General features: G+C 42.5%; 1 protein-coding gene across 4 annotated transcripts in view; it reads right to left on the bottom strand.

The window, feature by feature from the left end:
- Positions 1–24784, bottom strand: part of LOC148040548 (Translation initiation factor 2, small GTP-binding protein) — a 130408-nt gene extending 105624 nt beyond the window's left edge. For all 4 annotated transcript variants that reach the window (XR_015694970.1, XR_015694971.1, XR_015694972.1 and 1 more), the window contains exon 1: positions 24517–24784. Coding sequence is in view for 1 of the 4 variants with exons in the window: in XM_087700753.1 (XP_087556879.1) it covers positions 24517–24684 (168 nt within the window). In the remaining 3 variants the exon portion in view is untranslated. The remainder of the gene's footprint in view (positions 1–24516) is intronic.
- Positions 24785–27506: the final 2722 nt, after the last annotated feature.

The following is a 27506-nucleotide window of genomic DNA, read 5'->3' as shown; positions in this document are numbered from 1 at the left end:
GCCCTCGGTTAAGTTTGCTTACAACAACACAATGCATAGTTCCACTAGCAAAGCTCCATTTGAGGGGGTTGAGGATTGCAAGAAGATACCACCTATCTTGCAAACTAAGGATAAGATCTTTGAGACTGACCATTATGTGAAAAACTTGGATGTAGCCTATGCAAAGATAAAGTATGCACTTCAAAAATCAAAGGAAAAGAAAAAGAGGGCAACTAATCGTCACAAACATGCTTTGCATGTTGCAAAGAGTGATTATGTATTGCTGCGTTTTAAAAAGACAAGGCTGAAAAATATGAAAGAGAGAAAGATTGTATCCAAAGTTGAGTATGAGATACTATAGGCTCTTCTAGGTGCTAGATAATATCAGCGGTGTGGCATATCAACTAAAACTACCTCCACCTTGGCAAATACACAATGCCTTTCATGTCAGTTTGTTAAGGCCTTTTCATGATGTGCTAGAGGATATGTCTACTGAAATTCAACATGAGTTGAATCAGATTTTAATACCCGAGAAAATTTTGACACAGAAGGAAAGAAATATCAAAGGTAGAGTTTCTAGGAGATACTTGGTGAAGTTTTAGAATTATTCACCAATGGATGCCAAATGGATGGAAGAGGATGACTTGGTATACCATCCTCAGTTGTTGCAGCTTTACCTAGATGCCTTCGAATTAGAGTTGACTTTAGTTCAGGCTTAGCAGAGCATGGGTCCGGAGTATTGCCTGATGCTCAAGGGCGAGGTAGCACTTCCACTCTACCAGTTGTGGAAACTCTCGTATATAGTGGATCTCGGATGTATTCAACATGCATTGAAGGTACAATGCTGCTAGTATGTCTGCCATGGAGTCACTACTTAGTGTACTAGTCACTCTGAGATGTTTGCAATGAGTATGAGTTTCACCCAAGCACTAGAACTATACTTTTGATCAATTTGGCATGAATTTTGTCTCAATTTTGCGATTAAATTTCTGATCAGCTTCAGCTCAGTTTTTGATCAGTTTGAGAACCCTTTTATGGCCACTTTTGGGACCAGTTTTACATCACTTTTTGCACTGATTGCTGGTCAATTTTTACAATGAGTTTTTGATCAGTTTGGGGTCACATCTGTAGCAGTTTTTGATCAATTCTCAAATCAACAAGTGATCAGTTTATGATCAGATTATACTCAGTTTTCAATGGTTTACAATTGGTTCCATGGACAATAGCATCTTAGTAAATGCCACTCATAGTTTCAGCCATGGTTTATGCTGAATTGATGCTTTTCTATGGTTGATAGTCAGGACAATTCAGAAACATAAGTTATGGATGCATCCAATGAGTTTCTAGCAACAATTTTGGACTGATTTTCAATTTTTTGTTATGTATATGCTGGCTGAAAATTTTCAACAGCTTTGAAGCATGTAGCATGGTTGGACAACAGTGTGCAATGTTGTGACTATGATGCGTTATGGAAATTCCAGTGCAGTATGCTTTTACTTTGGCACAATGCAATGTAATCGAGGACAATTGCAAGGATTTCAAGGGGGAGGTCTATCAAGGGGACGTGAAATTTTGAGATGCTTTAATCTTGCTAATAATATTTTATTAAGTTATTAATCAAATGTGCAAGGTTATTTAGCACATGTGATGCACATGGCAATTATTTCATGGTAACAGACCAAGGACCCTGAGGATACAATGGGTATCATAGACAAAAGTTGTGATAGGTTATGCCAATTGGGCTTTCAAGGTCAGTTGATATCAGCTTTGACCCTAGGACCATTATTTGGCCAATAAGTGTCGGTGGTGACACTAAAGACTAGTATTAATTAATTAATTAATGTCAATTTAAGGGTCAATAGAGGTTGGGAACTACTCCAAGTTGCAAATGGTATAGCTGTTAGACAGTCATTTCCTGGACAGTCGTACGACCACAGTGCCACGTCAACAGAGTATGGCAGGATGACACGTCAACAGGCAATGCCACGTCAGCGCAAAGGACACGTCAACAATCGAACTTTTTTTGCAATGCAGCCGACTTGGTGCTGGGTATTTTTTATTTATTGGCCATATATAGCTAGTTGGTGGCACACTCTCAATTATCATTCTGATCTTGAGATCTGTCAGAGTTGGTCTACTAAGACTAACTGCGCTCGGGCTAACAGAGTTGAGGTCTTCAAGGAGGAGACAAACACAAATATTTCCTCTACTCCCGTGTATATTTCTGCACTCTTATACAACATACTACATTGCAGATTTTCTGCGTTACACTCACCTTTTCTCTCTCCCTCTTTTCTCTGTGTTCACTCTCTCTCAGTCTTTGTCCTACGCTTTCGCATCGCTACACTCTAACATGGTATCAAAGCGGTGAAGACAGACTAACTGTGTGTTGAACCTACCTAAAGAGGAGATTTCAGTGCGACACAAGGCTGTGTTTCTGGGATTCGAGGGCGAGCAGGAGGGCTCCACATCGGATCAAGGCTGAAGCGAGCGTGGGCATGTTGGAAAGGAGTCCAACTGATGAATTTGCTGCAGGTTATTGCTGTTCGAAGGGGAGGAAGGTTGTGTTTTAGGCCTTCTACTGCAGATTTTACCTTTTTATCACCTCCAGCGGGTGAAGAAGGTTCGGGCAGCGGAGGAACCAGCCCTAATAGGTTGCAGGGACTGATTTTGAAAAATGTGCAAGCATTGCAAGTGATCATGCCTACAGAGACTGATTTGGAGTTCCAGGTAATCATGGACAAGAAGGTGCCTGTCCTACCAGCTCTTCCATCGGATCAGAAGCTTGATGGTGACAATTACCGCATCTAGTGGGTGATGATGTTGGCCATTCTAGAGCCTTATGATTTGGCGGAGCTTGTGATGGAGGAGATTAATAGGCCATCGGTAAGAGATGAGTCCAAACTCTCTTCCAATGCTCATGTAGAGTTGACCAAGGCCCAGTCTCATTGGGACAAACTGAATGCAAGGATTCAATCTTTTCTTTTTCTGTCTTGCACCACAGCCGCGATAGCTCACATCGAGCACTTGACGGTGGCCCAAGAGATATGGCTGAAGCTCGACCAGATGCACAACCGGGTGACCTTGATGAAGAGGGTTTCTTTGGAGGTGCAGATGCAGACCTTGTCCGTGAATAAGTCTTCTTCGCTTCGGGAACACATCAACAAGCTTCAGATGCAGGTTCAAAATGCGCAGAAGCCTATTTCCTCCGAAGACATGGTGATCACTTTATTGTCCCAATTGCCGCCACGATTCGGTACTTTTTATTCCGCTCTTATTGCATCAGGGCGGGAGTCGACTCTCAGTGGGAAGAGCTGGTTTCTATGGTCTTGGACTAAATGGAACAATTGAAGGGACAAAATGCTTCCAAATCGGAGGCTTTGGTTGCTCAAGCCTCTCAGAAGAAGGGGAAGGACCAAGAGAAGAAAAAGGAGGACAACAAATCCAAGAAAGACAAGGAGAAGGAATCGACCTGCCATATTTCTGGTAAGACTGGTCATTGGAAAAAGGATTACCCCGACAAAGACAAGAAGGACACGAAGGATTCTGGAGGGGTGACAGCACCCTCATCAGCTACTTTTCTACATTTAGCGGTCATTGAGGACCCTACACTGACGACTTCTAATGCTGCGATGACAGCTCCCCAGGCTTGAGAGTGGATTGTGGACAGTGGTGCCTCACAGCACATGACTCTTTCTTCCGTTGGTGTTGCCCATTTGCGACCTTTGCGTAGGCAGATTCTCATTGGAGACAGCTCTTCTGTGTCTATTAATGCGTGGGGTAAGATGCAGCTTATCCCAGATGGACGTGGTGGTACCCACACTTCCGAGGTGTTGCATGTGCTAGGCTTGGGATATCATTTACTTTCAATCCATAAGATTTGTGCTCTTGGCCTCTTGGTGAAGTTTAACAGTGATACTATTCGAGTCCTTGATCGTGGATCAAGGAAGGTTCTCTCTGCAGGGTATGAGGAGAATGGCATCTACAAATCGAAGTCTTCTACAGCTCTTACCTCACTTCTTCTTACCTCCCACATGCAGTCCGAGCTATGGTATACTCGATTTGGCCACCTAAACTATGAGTACCTTCAGAAGGCGTCGCGAGGGTCGTTCATCCAAGGGTTGCCGGACCTAGTGGTGAGCCATCAGCCATGTGTCTCCTACATTCGTGGGAAACTGCATCGAGATGCGATTCCCACCAAAGCTTCATAGCGGTCTACTTCACCTTTGGAGCTTGTATCTACGGATCTGAATGGCCCAATGAGGACCGAGTCCTTGAAGGGGAGCTTGTACTTCATGTTGATCATAGATGACTACAGCAGGATGACATGGGCCTATTTCTTAACATTGAAGTCAGAGGCTTTCTCTCACTTCAAGGATTGACTTCTCTTTGAGGAGAACCAATCTGACCGGCGACTGAAGACCTTGCGTTCAGACAAGGGCGGTGAATTTATGTCTAATGAGTTTACTCGTTTTTGTGCAAATACGGGCATTCACCAGGAGTTTGCTAACACCAACACTCCTCAAGAGAATGGCATTTTGGAGCAAAAGAACCGAAGTGTGATCGAGATGGCGGACACCATGATGGAGCACCGACAAACACCTCAATTTCTGTGGACCGAGGCAATGGCTACCGCAATTCACATCCTCAATCGATCTCCCGCTTTGGTCGTTGATAGGATGACACCTTTTGAGGCTTACTTTGGGACCAAGCCTGATGTCTCGTATTTCAGGATCTTTGGGTGTGACACCTATGTGCACATCCCGAAGACACAGCGTGACAAGTACGAGCCAGCTTCCCAACGACAGGCTTTTATTGGCTACATCTCTTAGTCCCAAGGTTATCGTCTGTTTGATCCCGTTAAGCGGGATGTCTACAGGAGCCGAGATGTGCGGTTCGTGGAAGTTCCGGCCACAGAGGGGGGTGAGAAACACCCCGTCCTTGGAGATCCAAGGGAGAGTTGGGCTCCCGAGACAGTTCCTTTGTTGCCAGAGTCTCTTGATGGAGGTTCTTCTTCTAATTCAGAGTCTTCCCTTCCACCGGCCACCCCCGAGGAGCTTCCACCGATGGATGTTCACGAGTCCTCAGCAGATGAAGAGCGACAGGGAGCAATCCGGCCTCCTCCTCGTTAGGCCCGTGACACCCTCCAAGATTTAGGGATCGAGGGGATCCCTGATGAGTGGGAACCGTAGGATGGGGACCACGGAGGTCACGGAGGCATGTCAGATGGGAGAGGATCGAGGTGCAGCTGAAGTGCAGTAGACAGTGTGAGAGTGAGAGACAGAGTTGAGCACGACACCCAATGCAATTGTACTGAATAGAGTGTTAGACTGAAAGTACAAATGATAACCCTTATACCTTAGAGTTATAAGGGGCTGTTCACACCCGAACACAGTAAGTGCCCGTAAGTGTGCACCACAAGCACATACAAAATAGTACACATAATCTGGGGGAAAAAACCTCTCCTACCGAGAGTAAAAAGTGCCCCAGTGTCCTAGTGATCACCCGCACACTCCCATATGAGCGTAGGCGTAAGTAAGGCGTGTGAGATACCCAACAAACCCCCCTGGAGTGAAGAGTGATCAAGTGTACAAGGATCATCCGCCACCAAAGGGCGTCAAATTCAAAGCATCGCGAAATGCTTCAAATTTGTCTCGTGGAAGAGCTTTGGTGAAAATGTCTGCCACATTGCTGGTGGTAGGACAGTAGACAAGGCTGATATCACCTGCATGTAGCCTCTCTCTGACAAAGTGGTAGTGAATCTCTATGTGTTTCGTGCGAGCATGAAACACAGGGTTCCGTGCCACTGCAATGGCACTCTGACTGTCAGTATATAAAGGAGTAGGCTCCGTAACAGATACATCCAAATCAGCAAGTAAGCGTCTAAGCCATACGCACTCAACTGCAGTAGTGAAGGCTGCCTTGTACTCAGCTTCACATGACGACGTGGCAACAGTGGATTGTTTCTTGCTAAGCCAAGAAATGCATGACGAGCCAAGAAAGAAACAATTGCCACTAGTGGAGTGACGAGTATCAAAATCACCAGCCCAATCAGAGTCACTGTAAGCATGTAACTGCAGTGGTCCCCCCTTGGCATAAAGCAATCCAAGAGTTCTAGTACCCTGCAAGTAACGAAACACACGCTTCACAGCTTGCCAATGCGACATACGAGGCTGATGCATGTACCTGCTCAAAACTGAAACGGCAAACTGTATGTCTGGCCGAGTGTGGCATAGATAGATGAGACATCCCACTGCTGGAGCATAAGTATGGATATCAAACAAATCACTGTCATCATGTAATGACAGTTTGAGCCCAGGTTCCATGGGTGTACAAACTGGCTTGCAATCCTGTAAGCCAAACTTCTCAAGAAGTTGCCCAATGTACCTTGACTGACATAATCCAATGCCTCTAGCATCATGTACAAACTGGATGCCCAAGTAATAGTGCAAAATACCCAAGTCCGACATGTCAAAAGTTTGCTGTAAATTATTTTTGAATGCTGAAATCTGATCAGCACGTGTTCCAGTGAGCAAAAGGTCGTCTACATATAGACACAAAATCAGCATGGATCCCCCCTCTTTATGTACATAAAGGGTAGACTCAGATGGGCTGTTTACAAACCCCTGACTAAGCAAGAAAGCATCTATCTTTGCGTACCAAGCTCGTGGAGCTTGTTTCAAACCATATAGAGCTTTTTTCAGCTTGCATACTAAATTTTCTGAGCCTTCAACTGCAAAACCAATGGGCTGCTGTACATACACTTCTTCCTGAAGTTCCCCATGTAAGAATGCAGTCTTTATATCCAGCTGATGCACTTTCCAATTAAAATGTGCAGCCAAGGCAATCATAGACCGAATGGTCGTCATACGGGAGGTAGGAGCAAAGGTCTCCTCATAGTCAATGCCCTTTTTCTGTGCGTAGCCTTTAGCTACCAGCCGTGCCTTGTACTTATCTATGGATCCATCTGCATTCCTTTTCAATTTGTAGACCCATTTCGTACCAATGGCACGCTTGCCAACTGGCAAAGACACCAAATCCCAAGTATGATTCTTATGAATAGAATCCAATTCAGCTTGCATGGCTGCCATCCAATGCACACTATGTCGTGCATCCTCAAAACATTCAGGCTCCTCATTATCATGAGTACATGCTGCCATAACAAACTCCATGGAATGTGCTGAATCATGCAGTCGAGTTTGCCTTCGAGTACGACCAGCCAAGGGTGTTTCCAAATGACTATCTCTCATAGTCTGCGTGTACCATCTAGGCACCTGTCTTGCTTCCTGACTGTGTACAAGTTCCTGCTGAATTTCAGTTTCAGCAATGTGCTGATTTACTGCATGTTCCATAGGAGCAGCTGGCTGAACATTAGGTTCATTTGCTGAAGTACCAGCTGAATCACCAAATGTGATGGGCAGCAGCCCTTCAAAGACATCACGGGCAGCCTGATATGTATCAAAACCAGCCAAGGATAATTCTGATTTTTCATCAAATACAACATCCCTGCTGACAAAAACCTTGTTGGTCACGGGATCATAGAGTCTGTAGCCTTTGCTTTCGCTGCTATATCCCATAAAGATGCATTTTACAGCCTTGTTGTCCAACTTCTTTCGAAGTACCTGTGGAATATGGGCATATGCAAGACACCCAAAAGTACGGAAGTGGCCAACAGAAGGTTTGCGGCTGTGCCAAGCCTCAAAAGGTGTGACGGTTTTCAAGGCCTTGGTAGGGCATCTGTTCAAAATGTGGCAAGCGCACATGACGGCTTCCATCCAAAAACTATGAGGCAAACTCTTTGCCTTCAGCATACATCTGGCCATCTCCATGAGTGACCGATTTTTCCTCTCTGCTACCCCATTCTGCTGTGGAGTATATGCAGTAGTGTACTGATGGATAATGCCCTTCTGCTGCAAATAAGAATTTAGCATAGAGGACATGTATTCCCCCCCTCGGTCCGAACGGAGAGTCTTAATCTTGCAACCAGACTGAGTTTCCACAAGTGCACTGAAAGCCAAAAATGCATCATACACTTCTGACTTCTTTTTCAAACAGTAGACCCAGCACAAACGTGTAAAGTCATCAATAAATGTTACAAAATAGTAACAACCACCCAATGACTGTGTCTGCATGGGCCCACAAACATCCGAATGCACAAGCTGCAATCTGGCTGTTGCTCTAAAAGCAACATCACGGGGAAAAGAGAAACGATGCATTTTCCCCAAAATGCAACCCTCGCATAAATGCTCAGGAGGTCTCTCCAAGAGAGGTAATCCATCCAACATCTGAGTACGCTGTAATAGCATCAAGCTGCCATAGTTTACATGCCCCAAACGAGCATGCCATAACTCTGCCTCTAACATAGCAGGAGTAAGAGTGGATGTCAAATATGCAGACTGATCTACCGAAAGAGCATCCAACTCATATAACCCATGACACAAAGAACCTGTCAAGACCAATGTCATGTGTTCCTTGTCACGGACCATGCAACGGTCATCATCAAAGGTGACCTGCAAACCACAACGTGCCATAGAAGAAATGGAAAGCAGATTCTTCTTAATGCCAGGCACATACAAAGCATCCTGTAGGCGGAGAATAGAGCCATCAATGGCTGTAAGCTGAATCTCCCCAATACCACGAACAAGGTATGATGCATTATTAGCACACTGAACAGACTTCCCAACGGGAGGTGCACCAAGAGAAGCAAACAAATCTCTACGAGATGTGATATGCCGTGAAGCACCACTGTCAAAGAACCAAGTGTCAGCATCTTCTGTAGAGCTAAATGCTCTATCAGCCCAAGAGACATCATAACTGCAAGTGTAAAAACAATAGTCCCTGTCTGCAACAAAGGACGCGGACTCACTGGCAGTGGAAGGAGCTGCAGAAACAGACATCCCTGACTCCTTCTTCTTCTCTTTGGCGATGCGCTTCCTGCACTCAGTGATGTAGTGGCCAGGCTTCTTGCAGTAATGGCATTTTCCTTTCTTGGCTTGCGTGCCCCCCTGTTTCTGACTTGTCTGTGAAGTGTTACTACTACCAGAACTCTGCGAAGCATTTTTCCCTTGGCTGTTTTTACCCTTCTGCCTTGACATAAAAGCCTGCTCAGAGGCTATACCATCCACACCACTGTTCCGTCTAGTTTGCTCTTCCTCTAGAAGCAAACTGACAAGCTGAATGAAAGTGATGGGCTCTTTCGAAATCCTCATAGTGAGGTTCAAGGCAGTATGAAAAGCCAAGTAAGAGGGAGCAAGTGAATTCAATGTCGTAGAAATCAGCTGCGCATCTGAGTAGTACTCATCCACATTCATGAGTTGCTCCCGCAAGTCTTGAATTTTGTTGAGATGATCCTGCATAGAATCACCCTCATTCATCTTTAGAGTCTCTAGCTCTTTCTTCAAGAAAGAGATGCGAGTCTCATTCTTTCCTGCAAACATCTGCTCCAATATCAACCAAGCTTCTTGTGAAGAAGCTGCTGAACGAATATGAGGAATGATAGAACGCTAAACTGCCAATGCAATCAGCGACATAGCCTGTGCATCCCGTGTATCCCAAGTTTTCTGAGCTGCAGTTCTTGGGGGAAGTGGCTGAGCGAGCTGAGGTGGAGGGGGCTGAGGTTGCCCTCTTGCACGTCCTCCTGGAGGAGGAGTAGCGGGAGCCACAACTCCCGGTCGTGCTTCCTCTCCACTGACATAATCCCACAAATTTTTTTGCCACTAATACATTCTTCATCATAAAAGACCAAAGGGAATAATTGTTCCCATCCAATCGGTCTTCCTTGGACACATAGGTGAATACATCTCCTCCCTGATTTGCCATTATTTCCCAAAAGGCAATAGAGCAATGTCAATGCAGTACGGGCTGGAAATCTGCAAATTTCCAGAAATTGCAGCAAACACAAGTCTGCAATTAATGTGCAAAGGGTACTCTGTCACAAAAACTGTCACTGATGCACGCTTCCCAAGGTGCAATTAGTGCTCAGCAGCACTAAAACATCAAAAGCCCCAAAATTTTCTGCCCAAAATTTCTGTCACAAATGTCTGTTACAAAAGCCCCAAAATGTGCATTCAATGTGTCACAGACAGACACAGCACTTTTCCCAATGCTGAAAACTGAACCTGCTGTTCAGCACGTTTCCCAATGCTGAAAACTGAACCTGTTGCACGAACTCCTGTGTAAAAGAAAAGTGCAGAATGTTACCTCTGCGTGTTGACGACGGGCACGATTCCCGAGATAATGACTGCTGGGTACAGTCGGACTGACGCACAGGTACAGGCGTGCAGGTCCAGTGACACGCGCAGGCAGGACTGGGCGCGCGCTGGGCAGAGGAGGCGGTACCCAGGACTGGGTGGTGGAAACAGGTGGCGCGCTGGCAGCTGGAGCTGACGGCACAGTCTAGCTCAGCGCAGGGAGGCTGCGCAGGCAGACTGACAGGCGAAGGGGCACGCTGGGCAGACACAGGGCAGAGGACACGCTGGGCAGAGGTGGCAGCACGCAGGTACAGGTGGCGCGCTGGGCAGGGCGCGCTGTGCAGGACAGATAGCACGCTGTGCAGGACACGCACAGGTACAGGCGGCTGGGGCAGAACTGGCGGGGACTGGCTGAACTGGAGTGGGCTGCAGACTGCAGACTGAAGACTGCTCTGATACCAAATGTCAGATGGGAGAGGATCGAGGTGCAGCTGAAGTGCAGTAGACAGTGTGAGAGTGAGAGACAGAGTTGAGCACGACACCCAATGCAATTGTACTGAATAGAGTGTTAGACTGAAAGTACAAATGATAACCCTTATACCTTAGAGTTATAAGGGGCTGTTCACACCCGAACACAGTAAGTGCCCGTAAGTGTGCACCACAAGCACATACAAAATAGTACACATAATCTGGGGGAAAAAACCTCTCCTACCGAGAGTAAAAAGTGCCCCAGTGTCCTAGTGATCACCCGCACACTCCCATATGAGCGTAGGCGTAAGTAAGGCGTGTGAGATACCCAACAAGGCACGGGGCACATTCTACGGAGCTTGTTTGCTCTAACTATTGTTTGATAACCTGCGTTATGCAGGATCGAGAGCCCACTTCGGTGAAGGAAGCTTTGCAGTCTGATCATTGGCAAAAGGCTATGAAAGCCAAGTTGGAGGCTATTGAGAGAAATGGCATTTGGTCTCTTGTGCCTTGTCCCTCTCACAAGAAGGTGATTGGTGTCAAGTGGGTCTTCAAGTCTAAGTACCTTAGAGATGGTTCTTTGGACAAGCACAAGGCTCGCCTTGTTGCTAAAGGTTTTGCTCAGCGCCCCGGCATTGACTTCCATGATACCTTTGCGCCCACTGCTCGTATGGCGACTATTCGAGCTGTTCTTGCCTTGGTTGGCCATAGGAGATGGCCTATCTATCAGTTGGATGTGAAGTCGGCCTTTCTCAATGGTGACTTGCAGGAGGAGATCTATGTTGAGCAGCCTCTTGGCTTTGGATCCTTGGATGGGAAAGTTTACCAGTTGAAGAAGGCCTTGTATGGCCTCAAGCAGGCTCCACATGCATGGAATGAGAAGATCAACTTATTTCTTCAGTCAAAATTAGAATATCGGCACTCCCAAGCTGATCCGCAGCTTTATGTGCGCACTTCCGAGGTTGGTCGTGTGTTGTTTGTGTTGTATGTTGATGACTTGATTCTGACAGGGGATCATGCACAAAAGATTCGAGAGACCGAGATAGCTTTACATCAGATGTTCGAGATGATAGATTTGGGGCTTCTTTATTTCTTCTTAGGTCACAAGATTTATCAGTCTCCGAGGGGAATTTTCATCTTTCGACAGAGATATATTCAGGAGCTCTTGATGACTTTCGAGATGGAGACTTGTCAGACCATTTCTACTCCTATGGATCCAAACTAGAAGGCCACTTCACACTCTCATTCTCCCATGACATATGATTTCTGCTACCGTCAGTTGATTGGATCCTTGATTTGACTTCTCAACACTCGTGTTGATCTTTCTTTTGTTGTGGGTCTTTTAGCAGGGTTCATGAGTGAACCCAAACAGGTGCTTTGGCAGGCTGGCCTCAGAATTCTTCAGTATTTGAGGGGGACCTCTGACTTAGGGATTTCTTATCCAGCAGGTACAGATACTTCGGATCTTGTTATTGTAGGTTGGAGCGACTCACATTGGGCTAGCGATGTGGACCACCGATGGTCTACTACAAGTTACTGTTTTACCTTGGGTACAGGTGTTATCTCTTGGAGTAGTAAGAAGCAGCCCACGTTAGCCCTTTCTTCTACTGAGGCAGAGTATCAGGCTGCGTCTTCTACCACATGTGAGGTTGTGTGGCTTCGGTGCTTGTTAGAGGAGCTTGGCTGCCCCCAGACTCGTTCTACTCTTCTACAGTGCGACAATGAGAGTTGCATTGCCTTGGTACGAAATCCTATTTTCCATGCCCGGACGAAGCACATTGAGATCCAGTATCACTTCATTCGGAAGAAGCTTCTAGATAGGACCATTGATGTGGAGTACTGCAAGACGAAGGATAATCTTGCAAATTTGTTCACGAAAGCACTTCTCCAGGCTCTTCTTAGTCTTTTGGCCTGTCCAGGATCTGAGAGGGGGTGTTAGACAGTCATTTCTTGGACAGTCATATGGCCACAGTGCCACGTCAGCAAAATACGGCAGGGTGATACGTCAGCAGGCAATGCCACATTAGCACAGAGGACAAATAAGCAGTTGGACAATTTTCAGTCTGCAATCGGACAGTTTTTTTTTGCAGTTGGCTACATTTAATGCAACTGACCTGGTGCTGGGTATTTTTTATTTATTCGCTACATATAGCTTATTGGTGGCACACTCTCAGTTATCATTCTGATCTTGAGATCTATCAAAGTTAGTCTACTGAGACTAACTGCGCTCGAGCTGACAGAGATCGAGGTCTTCAAGGCGGAGACAAACACAGATATTTCCTCTGCTCCCATGTATATTTCTGCACTCTTATACAGCATACTACACTGCAAAATTTCTGCGTTACACTGTCTCCTTTTCTCTCCCCCTCTTTTCTACGTGTTCACTCTCTCTCAGTCTTTGTCCTACGCTTTTGCATCGTTGCACTCTGACAATAGCCAATTTAATTATGGATGGGCACATCTAACTTTGAGCAAGATCAAAAGGGCTGAAATTAATTTCCAGGATTATTTAATTTTGAAAATTAACTAAATGACTGGATAATGCTGAGAAATGGGTTTAGAAGGCAGCCACCTGGCAAAAATGCCCATACCAACTAAGAAAACTTTTTTGGGGGTTGGGTCTCAGCCATTCAGTTACTTTACAGCTTGGGGGAGGGAGAGAGAGCTGCCGGTTCATTTTCTAATCAAAGAACAGCAATTTGCTTATCAAGTGACAGCAATTTGGAGGTATCTAGCGATAGGATGACTGCAATAAATGTATGCTAGAGCAAGCAGCAAGTAGAATTTAGGGCTTTCTTGCAAAGAAAATTAGATTTCTCTCTCATCTTGGCTTTCTCTCACCTTCTTCAACCCATTCTCAAGAGATCCTAGCATTTCTCAACCATTTTAAGCAAATCTCAGCCAAATTTGGTGGATAGCAAAGCTACCGTAAACCCTAAATTTCTGCAAAAATTAGAGTTTGATAGCCACCTCAAGAACCGTGCCAATTGGTAAAGGCATTGTATACTGAATTCAGCCCCTAAAATTTGTGTAATTGTCAAGGAATCCAAATGCCAAGCCATTCACTATAATTTAGGGCAGCATTTGGACAATTGGAGGTTCCATTCCATGCAAGTCCTAGGTGAAAAATCAAGGGGAATATATGTGTCTATCCCCAAGCACTCATTGTGCCACCTCTCCCTTCTCGGACAAAGAGTTTATTTTGCACCGGCTTTCAGGTTTTTACACTCGAGGCAATAAGACGCATTCGATGCACACTAAATCCTTTCGAGCCATAGGAGGATCGAATGGTATTGCAACCAGCCTTCCTTCTTCGAAAGGGTAGTAATTCCCTGATTAAGCACTTAATTACAGCAATTAGCAAATGAATATAACTTAAAATGCACAAATTACCTTAATAATATCAAACATTGTCCATGTGGGTAAGCATCAGTGGGGATTCTGATGATGTCGGAAGAGCACCCAATGATCTGTCCATCTGCATGTGGAGAAGTCATAGCACCAAAGTGTCAACCAATAAAAGGAAGGATGGGTAGAAGACGAAGAGAAGGGTATCTCTGTCTCTTGGTGATGCAGTGGAAATGAAGGGGAAATCAGTGCATGATGCCAAATCCACAACTTGTATTTGCCTTTTCTAGCGAAGAGAATCTTCATGGCTCACTAAGCACCTCTAGCTCCGACACCATGCAAAAAAATGACAGAGACTAGAGATACAATAGGGTTTGTAGAGAGAAACACAGAGTATGTATAGCAAACACTGAGAGAAGTGAAACTCAAAAACACAAGAACACGCTGATAATACACTTAATAATGCTATGAGAAGAAAAGCAAATACAGCAAAGCTGAAGCTCGGAAGATAACTACATTGTCTTGTCCGAATCAAGCAACAGCACCTGCGGGAATTTACACAATGAAGGGAGCGAAACGCAATCCCCCAGGCAGTGGACTATCGAAGTAATCATTGGAAGGTAAAGGATAGCTACCAAAGGAGTGAACTGCAATCCTCTTATGCTATCAAGGATGAAAAATATGATCACCAGCTATTGAGGAAGTGAAGCGCAATCCTTAGATGGCGGGGAGATGAGCCCCCGGCTGCAAACGCAAATGCGAAAGCCCAAAATGTTGAAAACGCAAACTGTGGAATGCCGATGACTATGTGGGAAAGATCACCAAATGTGAAGGCTATGCCTAATGATGGCAAACCCAGACTATAGGGGCCCTCCTTTGTGCAAAATGCAAGGTAGATGCTGACTTGAAACCAGCCTTTCTCCTCGCATAGGGTGGTAAATAACCTAATTAAGCACTATTTACAACAATTAACAAATTCACAAAACTGAAAAGTACACTTTGCCGTATAATCTTGGACATTAGACACCCTGTTGGCCCCAAAACTAACACCCCTTTAGATATTTAGTTAACTTAATTGAAGAATAAGTTGATGTACAATGGGATTCTCATAATCCCTTTTGGTATTCCAACTCCCCTTGCTACTCAAAATGACAAGCAAGTCTTTAATCTATTTTGCCCCTTGATTCAGGCAATCAATTGGCCTTCACCCGCTTTGATGCAGATGGAAAATGCCCCAAATTCAATTATTTGCTGTTCCCTCCACATGAATAGGCTAAAAATAGCTTCAGCCATGTTGAATCCAAGTCTTGGAGCTTCCAATTTCTTGCACGCTTCTCAAGGCTACTGCTAAACCCTGAAGCAGATTAGGGTTTACAGCAGAGAAATCTGAAATTTCTCAACCTATGGTAATCTCAATGCTGCAATCTTTTGAGCAAGGCTGTAGAAAGGCTGGGAGATGACAGAGAATACTGAGGAGCGAGAAAATTCAAACTTTCTTCGTGAAGAACTGAAGAAAATCTGTCATTTACTGCTACTGCACTATCTCAATAGCTTCTAGATGCAAAGAACTGAAGAAAATCAGTCATTTACTACTGCTACCCTGTCTCAACAGCCTGTAAATGCTGTCACATGCTATTCATTGGTCTTCTCCTGCCCCTGGCTGCCTCAAAAGGTCCTCCAATTGCTGCAAATCAGACCAGCAACACCTCCTCCCTCTCTCTTACAGGCTAAATACACTAAAAATGTCTCTCTCCAACCTCTAAAGACGTTTTTCAGTCTTACATGTGTCTTTTTGACAATGGCAGTCTTTCCAAATGGTTTTTTCAGTATTATCTATAATTAAATATTCATTTTCAGTCCTTAAATGTTGAAAATTAATCTAATAATTATTTTGGTGCCTTGAAAAATAATCTAACTGGCCAATAATTAAATTGGCTAGGCAACTTCCATCCCGGAGTGTCTCTCCACCATCTTTGACCATCAAATTGGCGTTAGGTACCATTAAACGCCACTTCTCTAATGTCACCAACAACTAGAATGACCTAGGCCAACAACTAACACCAGATACCACCAAGTACCTATGCGGCATAACTTATAGTAACTTTTACCTTTGACATCCCATGATTTTCTCGGGTCCTGGGCTCGTAAATTTACTCTAACCCCAATTACATCTCACATGTGCAACATTTACTTAACCATGTGATTAAAAATTAATCCATATGTTAAGTGAGATTTCAAAAATACATGTCCTCATGGCAGTCCTCCCCCTTAAAATCCTTGCAATCGTCTACAATTGCACAGCCAAATGCATCAAAAGTAAAATAGTGGATTGGAATTTCCACAAGGCGTCATAGTTAATACAACATTATGCATTGTTACTCAACCATTCCATATGCCTAACACATGCTGAAAATTACCAGCCAATCATAACATACCATAAGACTCACAAAGAATCTTATAAAAAAAACAGTCAAATTATCATGTGACATGTCTATTTCTCATGAGCAACTCATCTAGCAAAACCAAACCATAGCATAGCATAACCAAGCACAAACCATGGCTAAAACATCAATGGCATCATAACATATGCCAATGTCCATGGAACTAGATGTAAACCATTGAAAACTGAGCATAATCTGATCATAAACTGATCACTTGCTGATCTAGGAATTGATCACAAACTATTGCAAATGTGACCCCAAACTAATCACAAACTCATTGCAAAAATTGACCAGCAATCAATGCAAAAACTGATGCAAAATTGATCCCAAAAGTGACCATAAACGGTTCTCAAGCTAATCAAAAACTGAGCTAAAACTGATCAAAATTTTTGTCTCAAAATTGAGGCAAAATTCATGCCAAATTGATCACAAGCTGATGCAAAAATATAGTTCCAGTGCCTGGGTGAAACTCATACTCATCTACATACATCTCACAGTGACTAGTATACTAGGTAGAGACCTCATGGCACACATGTTGTCAACGCAATATCTTGGATTATGCTGAATACATCCGAGATTCACTACATACAAGAGTTGTCCATAACCAGAGAAGTGGAAGTGCTACCTCCCCCTTGAGAATTAGGCAATATTCCGGACCCTTGCTCTACTGAACCTGACAGAGCTCAAACTAAAGTCGACTCAAACTGAAAGGCCTCTAGATAAAGCTGTAACAACTAAGGATGGTCTACCAAGTCATCCTCTTCCATCCATTTGATATCCATTGATAAATTATTCTGAAATTTCACCAAGTATCTCATAGAAACTTTACCTTTGACCTTTCTTTCCTTATGTGCCAAAATCTGCTCAGGTACCAAAATCTCATCCAACTCCTCAACCTCAAGACTGAATTTCAGCATCATACATATCCTCTCGCACATCATCATGAAAAGGCCTCAACAAACTGACATGAAAGACATTGCGTATCCGCCAATGTGGAGGTAATTTCAGCCGATATGCCATATCATTGATCTTCTCCAACACCTGGAAGGACCCCTAGTATCTCATACTCAACTTTGGATACAATCTTTCTCTTCCTTTCATCTTTTTCAGCCTTGCCTTTTCAAAACGCAGCAATATATAATCACCCTCTATAAACTGCAAAGCTTTTGCCTATCATGCTTTACCTTCTAGCATACAATACATGTCTTAACAAACTGTTCTACATCATGCCTCAAAGCTGCCCAATAAAAAAAATGCTCCATTGCCTTGACCATGGCATCAATACCTCTATATCCTACATACGGAGGAGCATCACTTTCAGTGATAACTCTAGGCCTTAATTGCTTTGTGACAGACAGTTATCCATGCATCATTAGAAATCCATCTCTTAGTATAAAGTGTACATGCCTTTAGCCATTGCAAAGCTGATCATAAACATTAGCAAAGTCCGAATCAGCAACATATTGCTCTTTCATGGCATCCAACTCAGTATGATAAACCATGCTGACAGCTAAAATTTGTGGCTTAGGTAATAGTGCATCAGCCATAACATTCTTATTACCATTGATATGTACAATCTGAAAATGAAACATAGATAAAAAATTTGTCCATCTCATATGCTTCTCTAACAACTTTGTCTGCGTCAAAAAGTACCTCAAAGTTTGATGGTCTATCTACATTGTAAAATCAGCCCCCAACAAATGATGTTTCCACGTAGACAATGCATGAATTACAACCAAGAGATCTTTCTCATGAACCTGCAAATTCTTTTCTATACCGTGGAGAATTCAGCTCTGATAAGCCACAACTCGGCCATCTTGCATAAGAACAGCCCCAATGCTGTTACCACATGCATCACATTGAACTATGAATGACTTCCTTAGATCGGGCAATATAAGCACAAGATATAAAGTCATCTTTTCCTTCAACTTTTCAAATGCTGAGATTTCCACTATTGTCCATCTAAATGGCACATCCTTCTTCTACAAGGCATGCAATGGAGATGCAATTTCAGCAAATCCGCATACATACTTCCTATAGTAAGAACATAAACCCAAGAAGCTGCAGATCTCATGCGCATTCCCTTTCAAGAAAGTGGCTGCCTTTTAAATCTTCAAGGACTCGGTAAAGTCCCCCCCTGAATAGGCTGCATCAAACTATTGAATGAAAGTCAAAGCTTTCAGCCTATCTTGTGCACCACTGAAGGACTCAAATTTCACTGCTTTTCCAGCCTCATCATAGACTTTTGCTGCCCCTTTGGGAGTCCAGTTGTCATACATTGGCTACTACAAAAAGGGTGCATTTGCTGAATTTACATCAAAATCAATGCCAAACGGAGCATTTGCATGACCAACATTCATTCCTTGAGCCCCATAAGCATTCCGGGGTGCAGATGCAATACCAAACATGCTATTTTATAACCCAAGCATCAAGCCAATGCTGCCATACATAGGGTTTTGCATATTTCCAGCATTACCTGAATACATTGGGCCTTGCACACCATGCGTTGATTGCTGCATACCATAGGGATTTATGCCATGCATTCCCGTATGCGGTCCTTGTCCAACCATAGCATGAAAAATCGTGCTTCCACCAAAATATCCTGGCTGCCCCATCATAGCATGCATGCCCAACTATCCAAGATCCATTGGATTGGCACTTTCATGATGGCCTTACATTTGCATTCCTTGCCCTATAGCTACCAATTGTTTTATTCCATTAGCATCTTTGGGAGCTTCAAATGAAGGGTTTGGCATTATCTTCGGTGTATCTTGCTGTCCCAAAGATGTAGAAGACGTCTTCTTCTTCTTCCCTTTTCTATCCTTCTTTGGAGCATTCAAAAATCGGGTAAATTGAGGATCCTTTGCCAATTCAGCAAAGAGATTTGATGTTGTCCTCATCCAATTCTTGAATTGGTCATCAACCTCCTTATGCCCTAAAGGCCGTGCATCTTGCCCAACACCAACATTTTTAGCTTGCTGTCCAAGGTAAGGCATTGCATTTTCTTCATTCTCATGTGAATGTTCATACTAAGAGGCATCATCATTGCTTGAGTCCATCTCATTGTATGAAGACATATTGCTATAACTTCTCAGCTGAGGATAAAAATCACCACTAGCACAAAGCTTTGGCTTGCAATCAGGTGCCTCAAGCCCACCAAATCAAGGGATTGAGTGGTATCCTAGCACTGAAAAGTACACTTTACCATATAATCTTAGACATTAGACACCCTGTTGGCCCCAAAACTAACACCCCTTTAGGTATTTATTTAACTTAATTGAAGAAGTTGTTGATGTACAATGGGATTCTCCCAATCCCTTTCGGTATCCCAACTCCCCTTGCTGCTCAAAATGACCAGCAAGTCTTTAATCTATTTTGCCCCTTAATTTGGGCAATTAATTGGCCTTCACCCGCTTTGATGGAGATGGAAAATGCCTCAAATTCAATTATTTACTGGTCCCTCCACTTGAATAAGCTAAAAACAGCTTCAGCCCTATTGAATCCAAGTCTTGGAGCTTCCAATTTCTGGCACGCTTCCCAAGGCTACTGCTAAACCCTAAAGCAGATTAGGGTTTACAGTAGAGAAATCTAAAATTTCTCAGCCTCTAGTGATCTCAATGCCACAATATTTGGAGCAAGGTTGTAGAAAGGCTAAGAGATGAGAGAGAATGCTGAGGAGAGAGAAATTTTGGACTTTCTTTGTGACGAACTAAACAAAATCTGTCATTTACTGTTGCTGCCTTGTCTCAACATCTTGTAGATGCAAAGAACTGAAGAAAATCGGTCATGTACTGCTATTGCCCTATCTCAACAGCCTGTAGATGCTACCACCTGCTGTTGATTGATCTTCTTGTGCACCTCGTTGCCTCAAAAGGTCCTCCAATGGCTGCAAATCAAACCAGCAACTCCTCTCTCTCTCTTGTAGACTAAATACACTAAAAATGCCTCTCTCCAGCCTTTGAAGACGTTTTTCAGTCTTGCATGGGCATTTTTGACAAGTGGCAACCTTTTCAAATGGTTTTTTCAGCATTATGCATAATTAAATATTAATTTTCAGTCTTTAAATACTAAAATTAATCTAATATTTATTTTGACACCCTAAACCAATAATTAAATTGACTAGGCAACTTCCATTCCCAAGTGTCTCTCTGTCATGTTTGACCATCAAATTGGCGTTAGGTACCGTTAAACGCCACTTCTCTAGTGTCACCAACTGACACTTATGGCCAAGCAAATGACCTAGGCCAACAACTAGCACTAGATACCACCAAGTACCTATGCAATATAACTTATAGCAACTTTTGCCTTTGACATTCCCTGATTTCCTCAGATCCCGAGCTTGTAAATTTACTCTAACCCCAATTACACCTCACATGTGCAACATTTACTTAACCATGTGATTAAAAACTAATCCACATGTTAAGTGAGGTTTTAAAAATACATGCTCTTATGACAGACGCCAACAAGTGGAGACTATCGCTGAGTGGAGAACATCTAAAACGCAAGCAGACTAATACCGCCTAGTGGAGAAGAGAGATCGCCAGCAAGGAAAGAAGGTCGTCAGCTATAGAAAAAGAAAAGTGACCACAAACTGCTATGTGCTCCAGTAAGGAGTATGGGCAGCAATGGAGTGAAGAGGAAAGAGTAGGAGTGACAGACAAAGAGAGGGTAAAGAATGACTGAGGTGGTGGTGGTGGTGGTGGTGGTGAAGAATAAATGAAGTGATTGCCTATTTATATAGGCATAACCTGTCTAGGGTGGCAACCACTATATGGGCACCCACTGAAAAAATAACTGAAATGTAGACATTAGCCCTTTCTGGGGCTATCAATGAGAAACCCTAAATTAAGTATGGAAACTGAAGAAGTGGTTTCTCAACAGTTGGGTCCAATTTAAAGTAAGTCCTAGGTAAAATTCAAGGGGCATGTAGAAGGAGTACAACTGAGATCCTCTAATCTCCTCCGCTAATCCAAGTGCCTCTTGCTATCAAAACTAACCAACAAGCCTTCAAACCAATTTGCCCCTTGGTTTGCTTCGGAATTGGCCTTCACTCTACTCCTTAAATGATAAACTCAGCCCCAAATCTAATATTGGCTGGCTCACCTCTTGAATCTCCTTAAAAATCCTCAATTTCAACTACTGAAATTCAAGTCCTAGACCCTCAATTCTGAGCATCATCCCAAGGCAGCTATCAAAACCCTAATGTCTACTATAGAGTAGTGTTTACAGCAGAGATTGATTGAGATTTCTTCCTCTAATTGGCTCAAATTGCCGAAAAATGCTGAGATAACTTGAGAAATTGCTGAGGAATGAGAGAGAATGCTGTAGAGTGAGAAATTTCAAAGTTTCATCACGAGAAACGTTGAAAATCTACTATTGCCTTACTCAAATAGCCATGGAAGCTATCACCTACAGCTTGGGATCACTAAAAAGAATATTGCCCTCTCTTTTATGTTATCATCTGCACCAAAAGCACTTTGGGCTACTCTCACCTATTCCTAAAGGGATTTAAATTGTTGTCACATGCTATAGGACTGGTCCATGGTGGCTGCAAATCACATAAGCAACCTCTCCTTGCTCTCTAACAGCCTCCTTCTCTCTCAGTCTCTCCTTGCTCTCTAACAGCCTCCTCTCTCACAATGGCTAAAATAGACTTTCATCTCCTCTCTCACAATGGCTGAAATAGACTTCCATCAACCCCTAAAAACGTTTTTTCCATATGCATGGGTAAATTTTGCCAAGTGGTAACCTTCTAATCTCATCTTCCAACATTATCCAACTTATTAAATTAATTTTTAGAGTATTAATTTTGAAAATTAATTTAATAATTATTCTAGTGCTCAAAAATTTAATTTTACCGGTAAATAATTAAAATGACTAAGCCAGTTTGTCTTTCAAGCATCCCCCAATAGTTATTGACCCTTAGACTAGCACTAATTAATTAATTAATCCCTAGTCTCTAACATCACCACTCACATTGGTTTAGGCCCAAACCTAATACCAAACTAACCCCAAAGCCCAGCTGGCATAAATTATCATAACTTTTGCCTTTAACATCCACTATATCCTCGAGATCCTTGACCTATTACCATGAAATAATTGCCTTATGCATCACATGTGTTAAACAACCTTCCACGTTTGATCAAGTTATTGACAAGATTAAAGTATCTTAAATTTCACGTCCCTGTGATAGAGTATTTGGCCCAATTTGTTTACTGATTGTTGTAACTTTCAAGGCGAAGAGTACACTTCAATTATGCTTATTTGCTTATTGTTGTAATTAAGTGCTTGATCGAGGAATTACCACCATAAGTCTGAGAAGAAAATAGTTTCATGTTTTGTCATGAAACTAAGTGAATATTCTAATTGTTGAGCATAGTACGTTGTAAGCGTTGCCCATCTTCAATCCTAAACTTATCTCCATCTCTTTTATGTGTCTATGATTGCAATCCATTGCTAAGTAATTGTAATATTCGATTCGAAGAGTTTGTTCTTATCATTTTTTTTAATATCTTGTTTTAAAAATAAGCAAATATTCTAATTGTTAGGCATACTAAATGGTATGGGGCACTTACAATGGGCTCAAAGCTTTGGCTCAACCTTCAACCCACACTAGTAGTGCTTAATTATAAGATTGGTTGTTTTCAGCCCTTGCATTGATTTCCTAGATTCTTAATAAAAGAGTCAGTTGCTATTCTTCAAGTCATTCAAAGCCTTAAAAGAGGAGAATTAATGTATCAATGAGCAACTTCCCAAACTAGAGAAGAAACCCATCTAGTTCAAAGAGACAAAGTGATAGGAATGAAAAGAGCCAATCTACTTTTTGGAAGTGAAGTGAATTAAATGAAAGAACTTGTTCTACTTCACCACAAAGAAAGAGATTGCATAGAAAAGTTTATCTGTTCAATAAAATTCAAGAAATATCACAAGTGCTAAGCTATAGGACCATTAGTGTTATTGAGTATTTTATTTACTAATTTACTAATTTGAGTTAATTGTGCTTGCTAAGTTTATGTTTACTATCCTAAATTATCTAAAAGTTGGTTTCACTCCATCCCATTGATTCATGGTCTTGTCGACTCCATCTTCGGCCCTCTACATCCTAGACCTAAATTTCAAAAGGCTTGTGTGGACTTCTTCCACATGCTAGACTAAACCTTCACTCTTCCTCTAGCTACATTAAAATAGGCTCCTTGAGCTTACATTGCACCTTACTTGAGCATTTGTTCATTTTCATTTGGTTTATCTAAGCATACATTCTTTCATCATGGCGTTGATACTTTTTATGCATTACATCAACCCTCTTATTCACTAGCAATGTCAACTCTTCATAGGTACCTCCTTGATCAATCATAATCAATCTATGAACTCTCTTGTTGCAATTTCTAGACCATGATCCTTGATCTTGGGCCATCCAATTCTTCATGTGAAAGCCAACCTATTCCAAATGCAAAGACCTTAACTCAACTGATCCTAATTGGCAAGGAGTAAGTCAACCCTTGTGTGGTCCCGGTTGACTATCCAATCAGCCAGTCAAGTCTCCAAGCACTGAAGCTCAATAGTGTACTACCTGCAAAGTTAAGAATTGGCACTCAGCTGAGCCAACTAAGTTGTCGACTTGTCAAGCACACATTTTAAATAAACGTGAAGCACTAATTTGCCATAGGTATTTCAACATCCCAACCAAACACGTTGGATGTGAAGCCCAAGCACCACATTTTCGTTGGATGAGTACTTCCAACATTGATACGTTATCCTCCTCCAATTTCTTCTTTACCATCTAGTGATACTTCATCATCCTCAGTTTCTCCTTCACCGTCTCATGGTGATTTTTCGTCCAGCAAAAGCTCACTCTCTAGTTCATCTCGCAATGCTTAAGACATAACCCTGTGTAATCAGACCATGAACTCTCCTCCCGATTGCAAACTCAAAGTGAAAATCAATCACTACAGGTTTCTGATATTTCATGCAGCTACAATTATCTCCTTTCTTAATGAGTTGGACTTTCTGGTAGATTGAAATTCGCTCGCCCGGAATCTCTCTCTCTCTCTCTCTCTCTCTCTCTCTCTCTCTCTCTCTCGAAAACATACCGTCTTGCCTGCAGTCTCGAAAATGGAAAAGCGATGCTTTGTGATTGCGATATCTTCTTCAGACTGCACTCTTCGGGCGATGGAAAACACAGGTCGCTGCAAATGTCGATGCTTGGACTGCGAGGACAATGAAAGCTTAAGGCCACAGCGCCGAAGTAAAGCCCGCATCGCCCCAGCCGAGAGACTCTAGAAAATAATGCAGAAAGAGGACGTCTCCAGCTTAACAACGGCATCACTCTTTTAGCAGAGGCTCTCGCTGAAAATTTCGTTCGACGTTGTTTTACACGTTCAGCTTAAGATCATATTTTTTCAAATATTTTTAATCTTTTTTCCTTCAACCTTTCTTTCGTTTTTTTAATCTTTTTTCTCTCTTTTTTTCAACCCTTCTTTCGTTTTCGTTATATCATTAAAAATCTTTTTCTTACGAGTAATTTTGTCATTTACGAGACTATGCTTTTTCATTCTCTTTTTTTATTTTTGTCCTCATCTATACTACTTTATTATTTGAGCTACAGGTTCGAGAAAGTGTCGAACCACCACAATGCTCCCGAACCTAATTTCCAAACCAAACCAAAGTGACCATTTATGTCACATGATTAGGAGCAGAAAAAAAGGTAAGTGACCATTTATGTCACATGATTGGGGGTAGAAGGAAATGTGGTCTCCTTCCACCACCTTCTCTTCTCATTCTCACTCTCACTCTCACGGGACAGGAGGAGGCAGGCCAACAGGCACCAGGAGCAAGCAGCAGACAGGCCAACAAGCATCAGGCAGCAAGTCAGTCCTCTCTTTCTCTCTCTCTCTCTTGCCATTTTTACCTTCTCTCTCTCTCACGACCAGTCCAGCTGCCCATTCTGGCAGGAGGCCCATTCTGTGGTACTGTTGTAGTACTGTGCAGGAGGGCCATTCTGTGTGGTACTGCTGTAGCCATTGTCATTCGTCTGAAAGCTTTCACACTCCAGTTGTGGTGCAGAGTGTATGGGACTTGTACCTCTCTCTCACACACACACACACACACACACACAGCACTTGTGCGTGTCTGGCTGGATCATGCTCTCGATGCGGGCTAGATCATGCGGGTGGATCATGTGGGCTCCCTATCCATTGTCTCTCTCTCTCTCTCACGGCCAGTCGTGACGTTCTCTCGTTCTCTCTCTCTCTCTCTCTCTCTCTCACGGCCAGTCGTGAGAGAGAGAGAGAACGCTGAGCCTCTGTCTCTCTCACGGCCAGTCGTGAGAGAGAGAGAGAACGCGCGTTCTCTCTCTCTCTCTCTCTCTCTCTCTCTCTCTCTCTCTCTCTCTCTCTCTCTCTCTCTCTCTCTCTCTCTCTCTCTCTCTCTCTCTCTCTCACGACTGGCCGTGAGAGAGAGAGAGAGAGAGAGAGAGCTCTCTCCAGTGGTGTCGATATTGGCAGGGCACAGCCAACATTGGCAGGGCAGCGGTATCGAACAGCGCCTGCCGAGGAGACTGCGGAGGGGAGACATAGGTGTGAGAGAGCATGGTGGTAGCGACCAAGATCACAGACATAGGTGTGAGAGAGAGAGAGATAGAACGCGCCCATTTGCCCATCTAACTTCTGCGCGTCTGACTTCTGCAGAGAGAGAGAGACCCTCAGCCATTCTCTCTCTCTCTCTCTCTCTCTCTCTCTCTCTCTCTCTCTCTCTCTCTCTCCTCAGCCATTCTCTCTCTCTCTCTCTCTCTCTCTCTCTCTCTCTCTCTCTCTCTCTCTCTGTCCCTCAGCCATCCCATCAGTTCAATGGCTTCCGTTCACCTGTCCAATGGCCAGAGAGAGAGAGAGAGAGAGAGAGAGAGAGAGAGAGAGAGAGTTGCCTTTCACCGGCCTGTCTAATGGCTCTCAAAACGGCACTCAAAACTAATCACCCAGAACATTACCTGTGAGTACTGAAGAGCCACACCATGAATACCGCCATCACCTACGTGCCTCAATCCGCCATCTCTGTTTGTTTTGAACCAACAATCCTATTTAGTTAGTTGTCGAATTTAGTTAGTTTAGTTAGTTGTGTTGGTTTAGGGTTAGTTTATTTAGTTAGTTAAATATAGTAAGTTAGTTAGTTAAATAGGTTGTTAGTTAAATAGGTTGTTAGTTAGTTTGATTAGATTTGTGGTTAGTTGGTTTAGTTAGTTTTGATTGTTTATTTAGTTTAGTTAGTTTATTTATTTAGTTAAATATAGTAAGTTAGTTAGTTTGGTTAGATTTGTGGTTAGTTAGTTAGTTATTTAGTTTAGTTAGTTTATTTAGTTAGTTGATTAGATAAGTTAGTTTGAATTATTTTTGTGTGTTAATTACTTTACATTTAGTTTAGGGTTAGTTTATTTTATTTAGTTTACTTGGTTAGTTTAGTTAGTTGTGTTAGTTTAGGGTTAGTTTATTTAGTTAAATATATAGTAAGTTAGTTAGTGAAATAGGTTGTTAGTTAGTTTGGTTAGATTTGTGGTTAGTTAGTTTGGTTAGTTTTGGTTGTTTATTTAGTGTAGTTGTTTTATTTAGTTAGTTATTTAGTTTATTTAGTTAATAGTTTAGGGTTGGTTTGTTTAGTTAGTTATTTAGTTAGTTTTGGTTGTTTGTGGTTATTTGGTTTAGTTAGTTTAGATTTGTGGTTAGTTAGTTTAGTTAGTTTTGGTTGTTTATTTAGTTTTGTTAGTTTGTTTAGTTAGTTATTTAGTTAGTTTAGTTAGTTGTGTTGGTTTAGGGTTAGTTTATTTAGTTAGTTTAGTTAGTTAAATATAGTAAGTTAGTTAGTTAAATAGGTTGTTAGTTAGTTTGATTAGATTTGTGGTTAGTTGGTTTAGTTAGTTTTGATTGTTTATTTAGTTTAGTTAGTTAAATATAGTAAGTTAGTTAGTTTGGTTAGATTTGTGGTTAGTTAGTTATTTAGTTTAGTTAGTTTATTTAGTTAGTTGATTAGATAAGTTAGTTTGAATTATTTTTGTGTGTTAGTTACTTTGCATTTAGTTTAGGGTTAGTTTATT

Source organism: Lygodium microphyllum, chromosome 2, assembly GCF_053477565.2.
Source record: "Lygodium microphyllum isolate KBCC chromosome 2, Lygodium_microphyllum_v1.1.10, whole genome shotgun sequence".
In the NCBI taxonomy this organism is placed as follows: domain Eukaryota; kingdom Viridiplantae; phylum Streptophyta; class Polypodiopsida; order Schizaeales; family Lygodiaceae; genus Lygodium; species Lygodium microphyllum.
The sequence above is the reverse complement of the archived record's forward strand: the minus strand, read 5'-3'. Positions and strand labels throughout refer to the sequence as shown.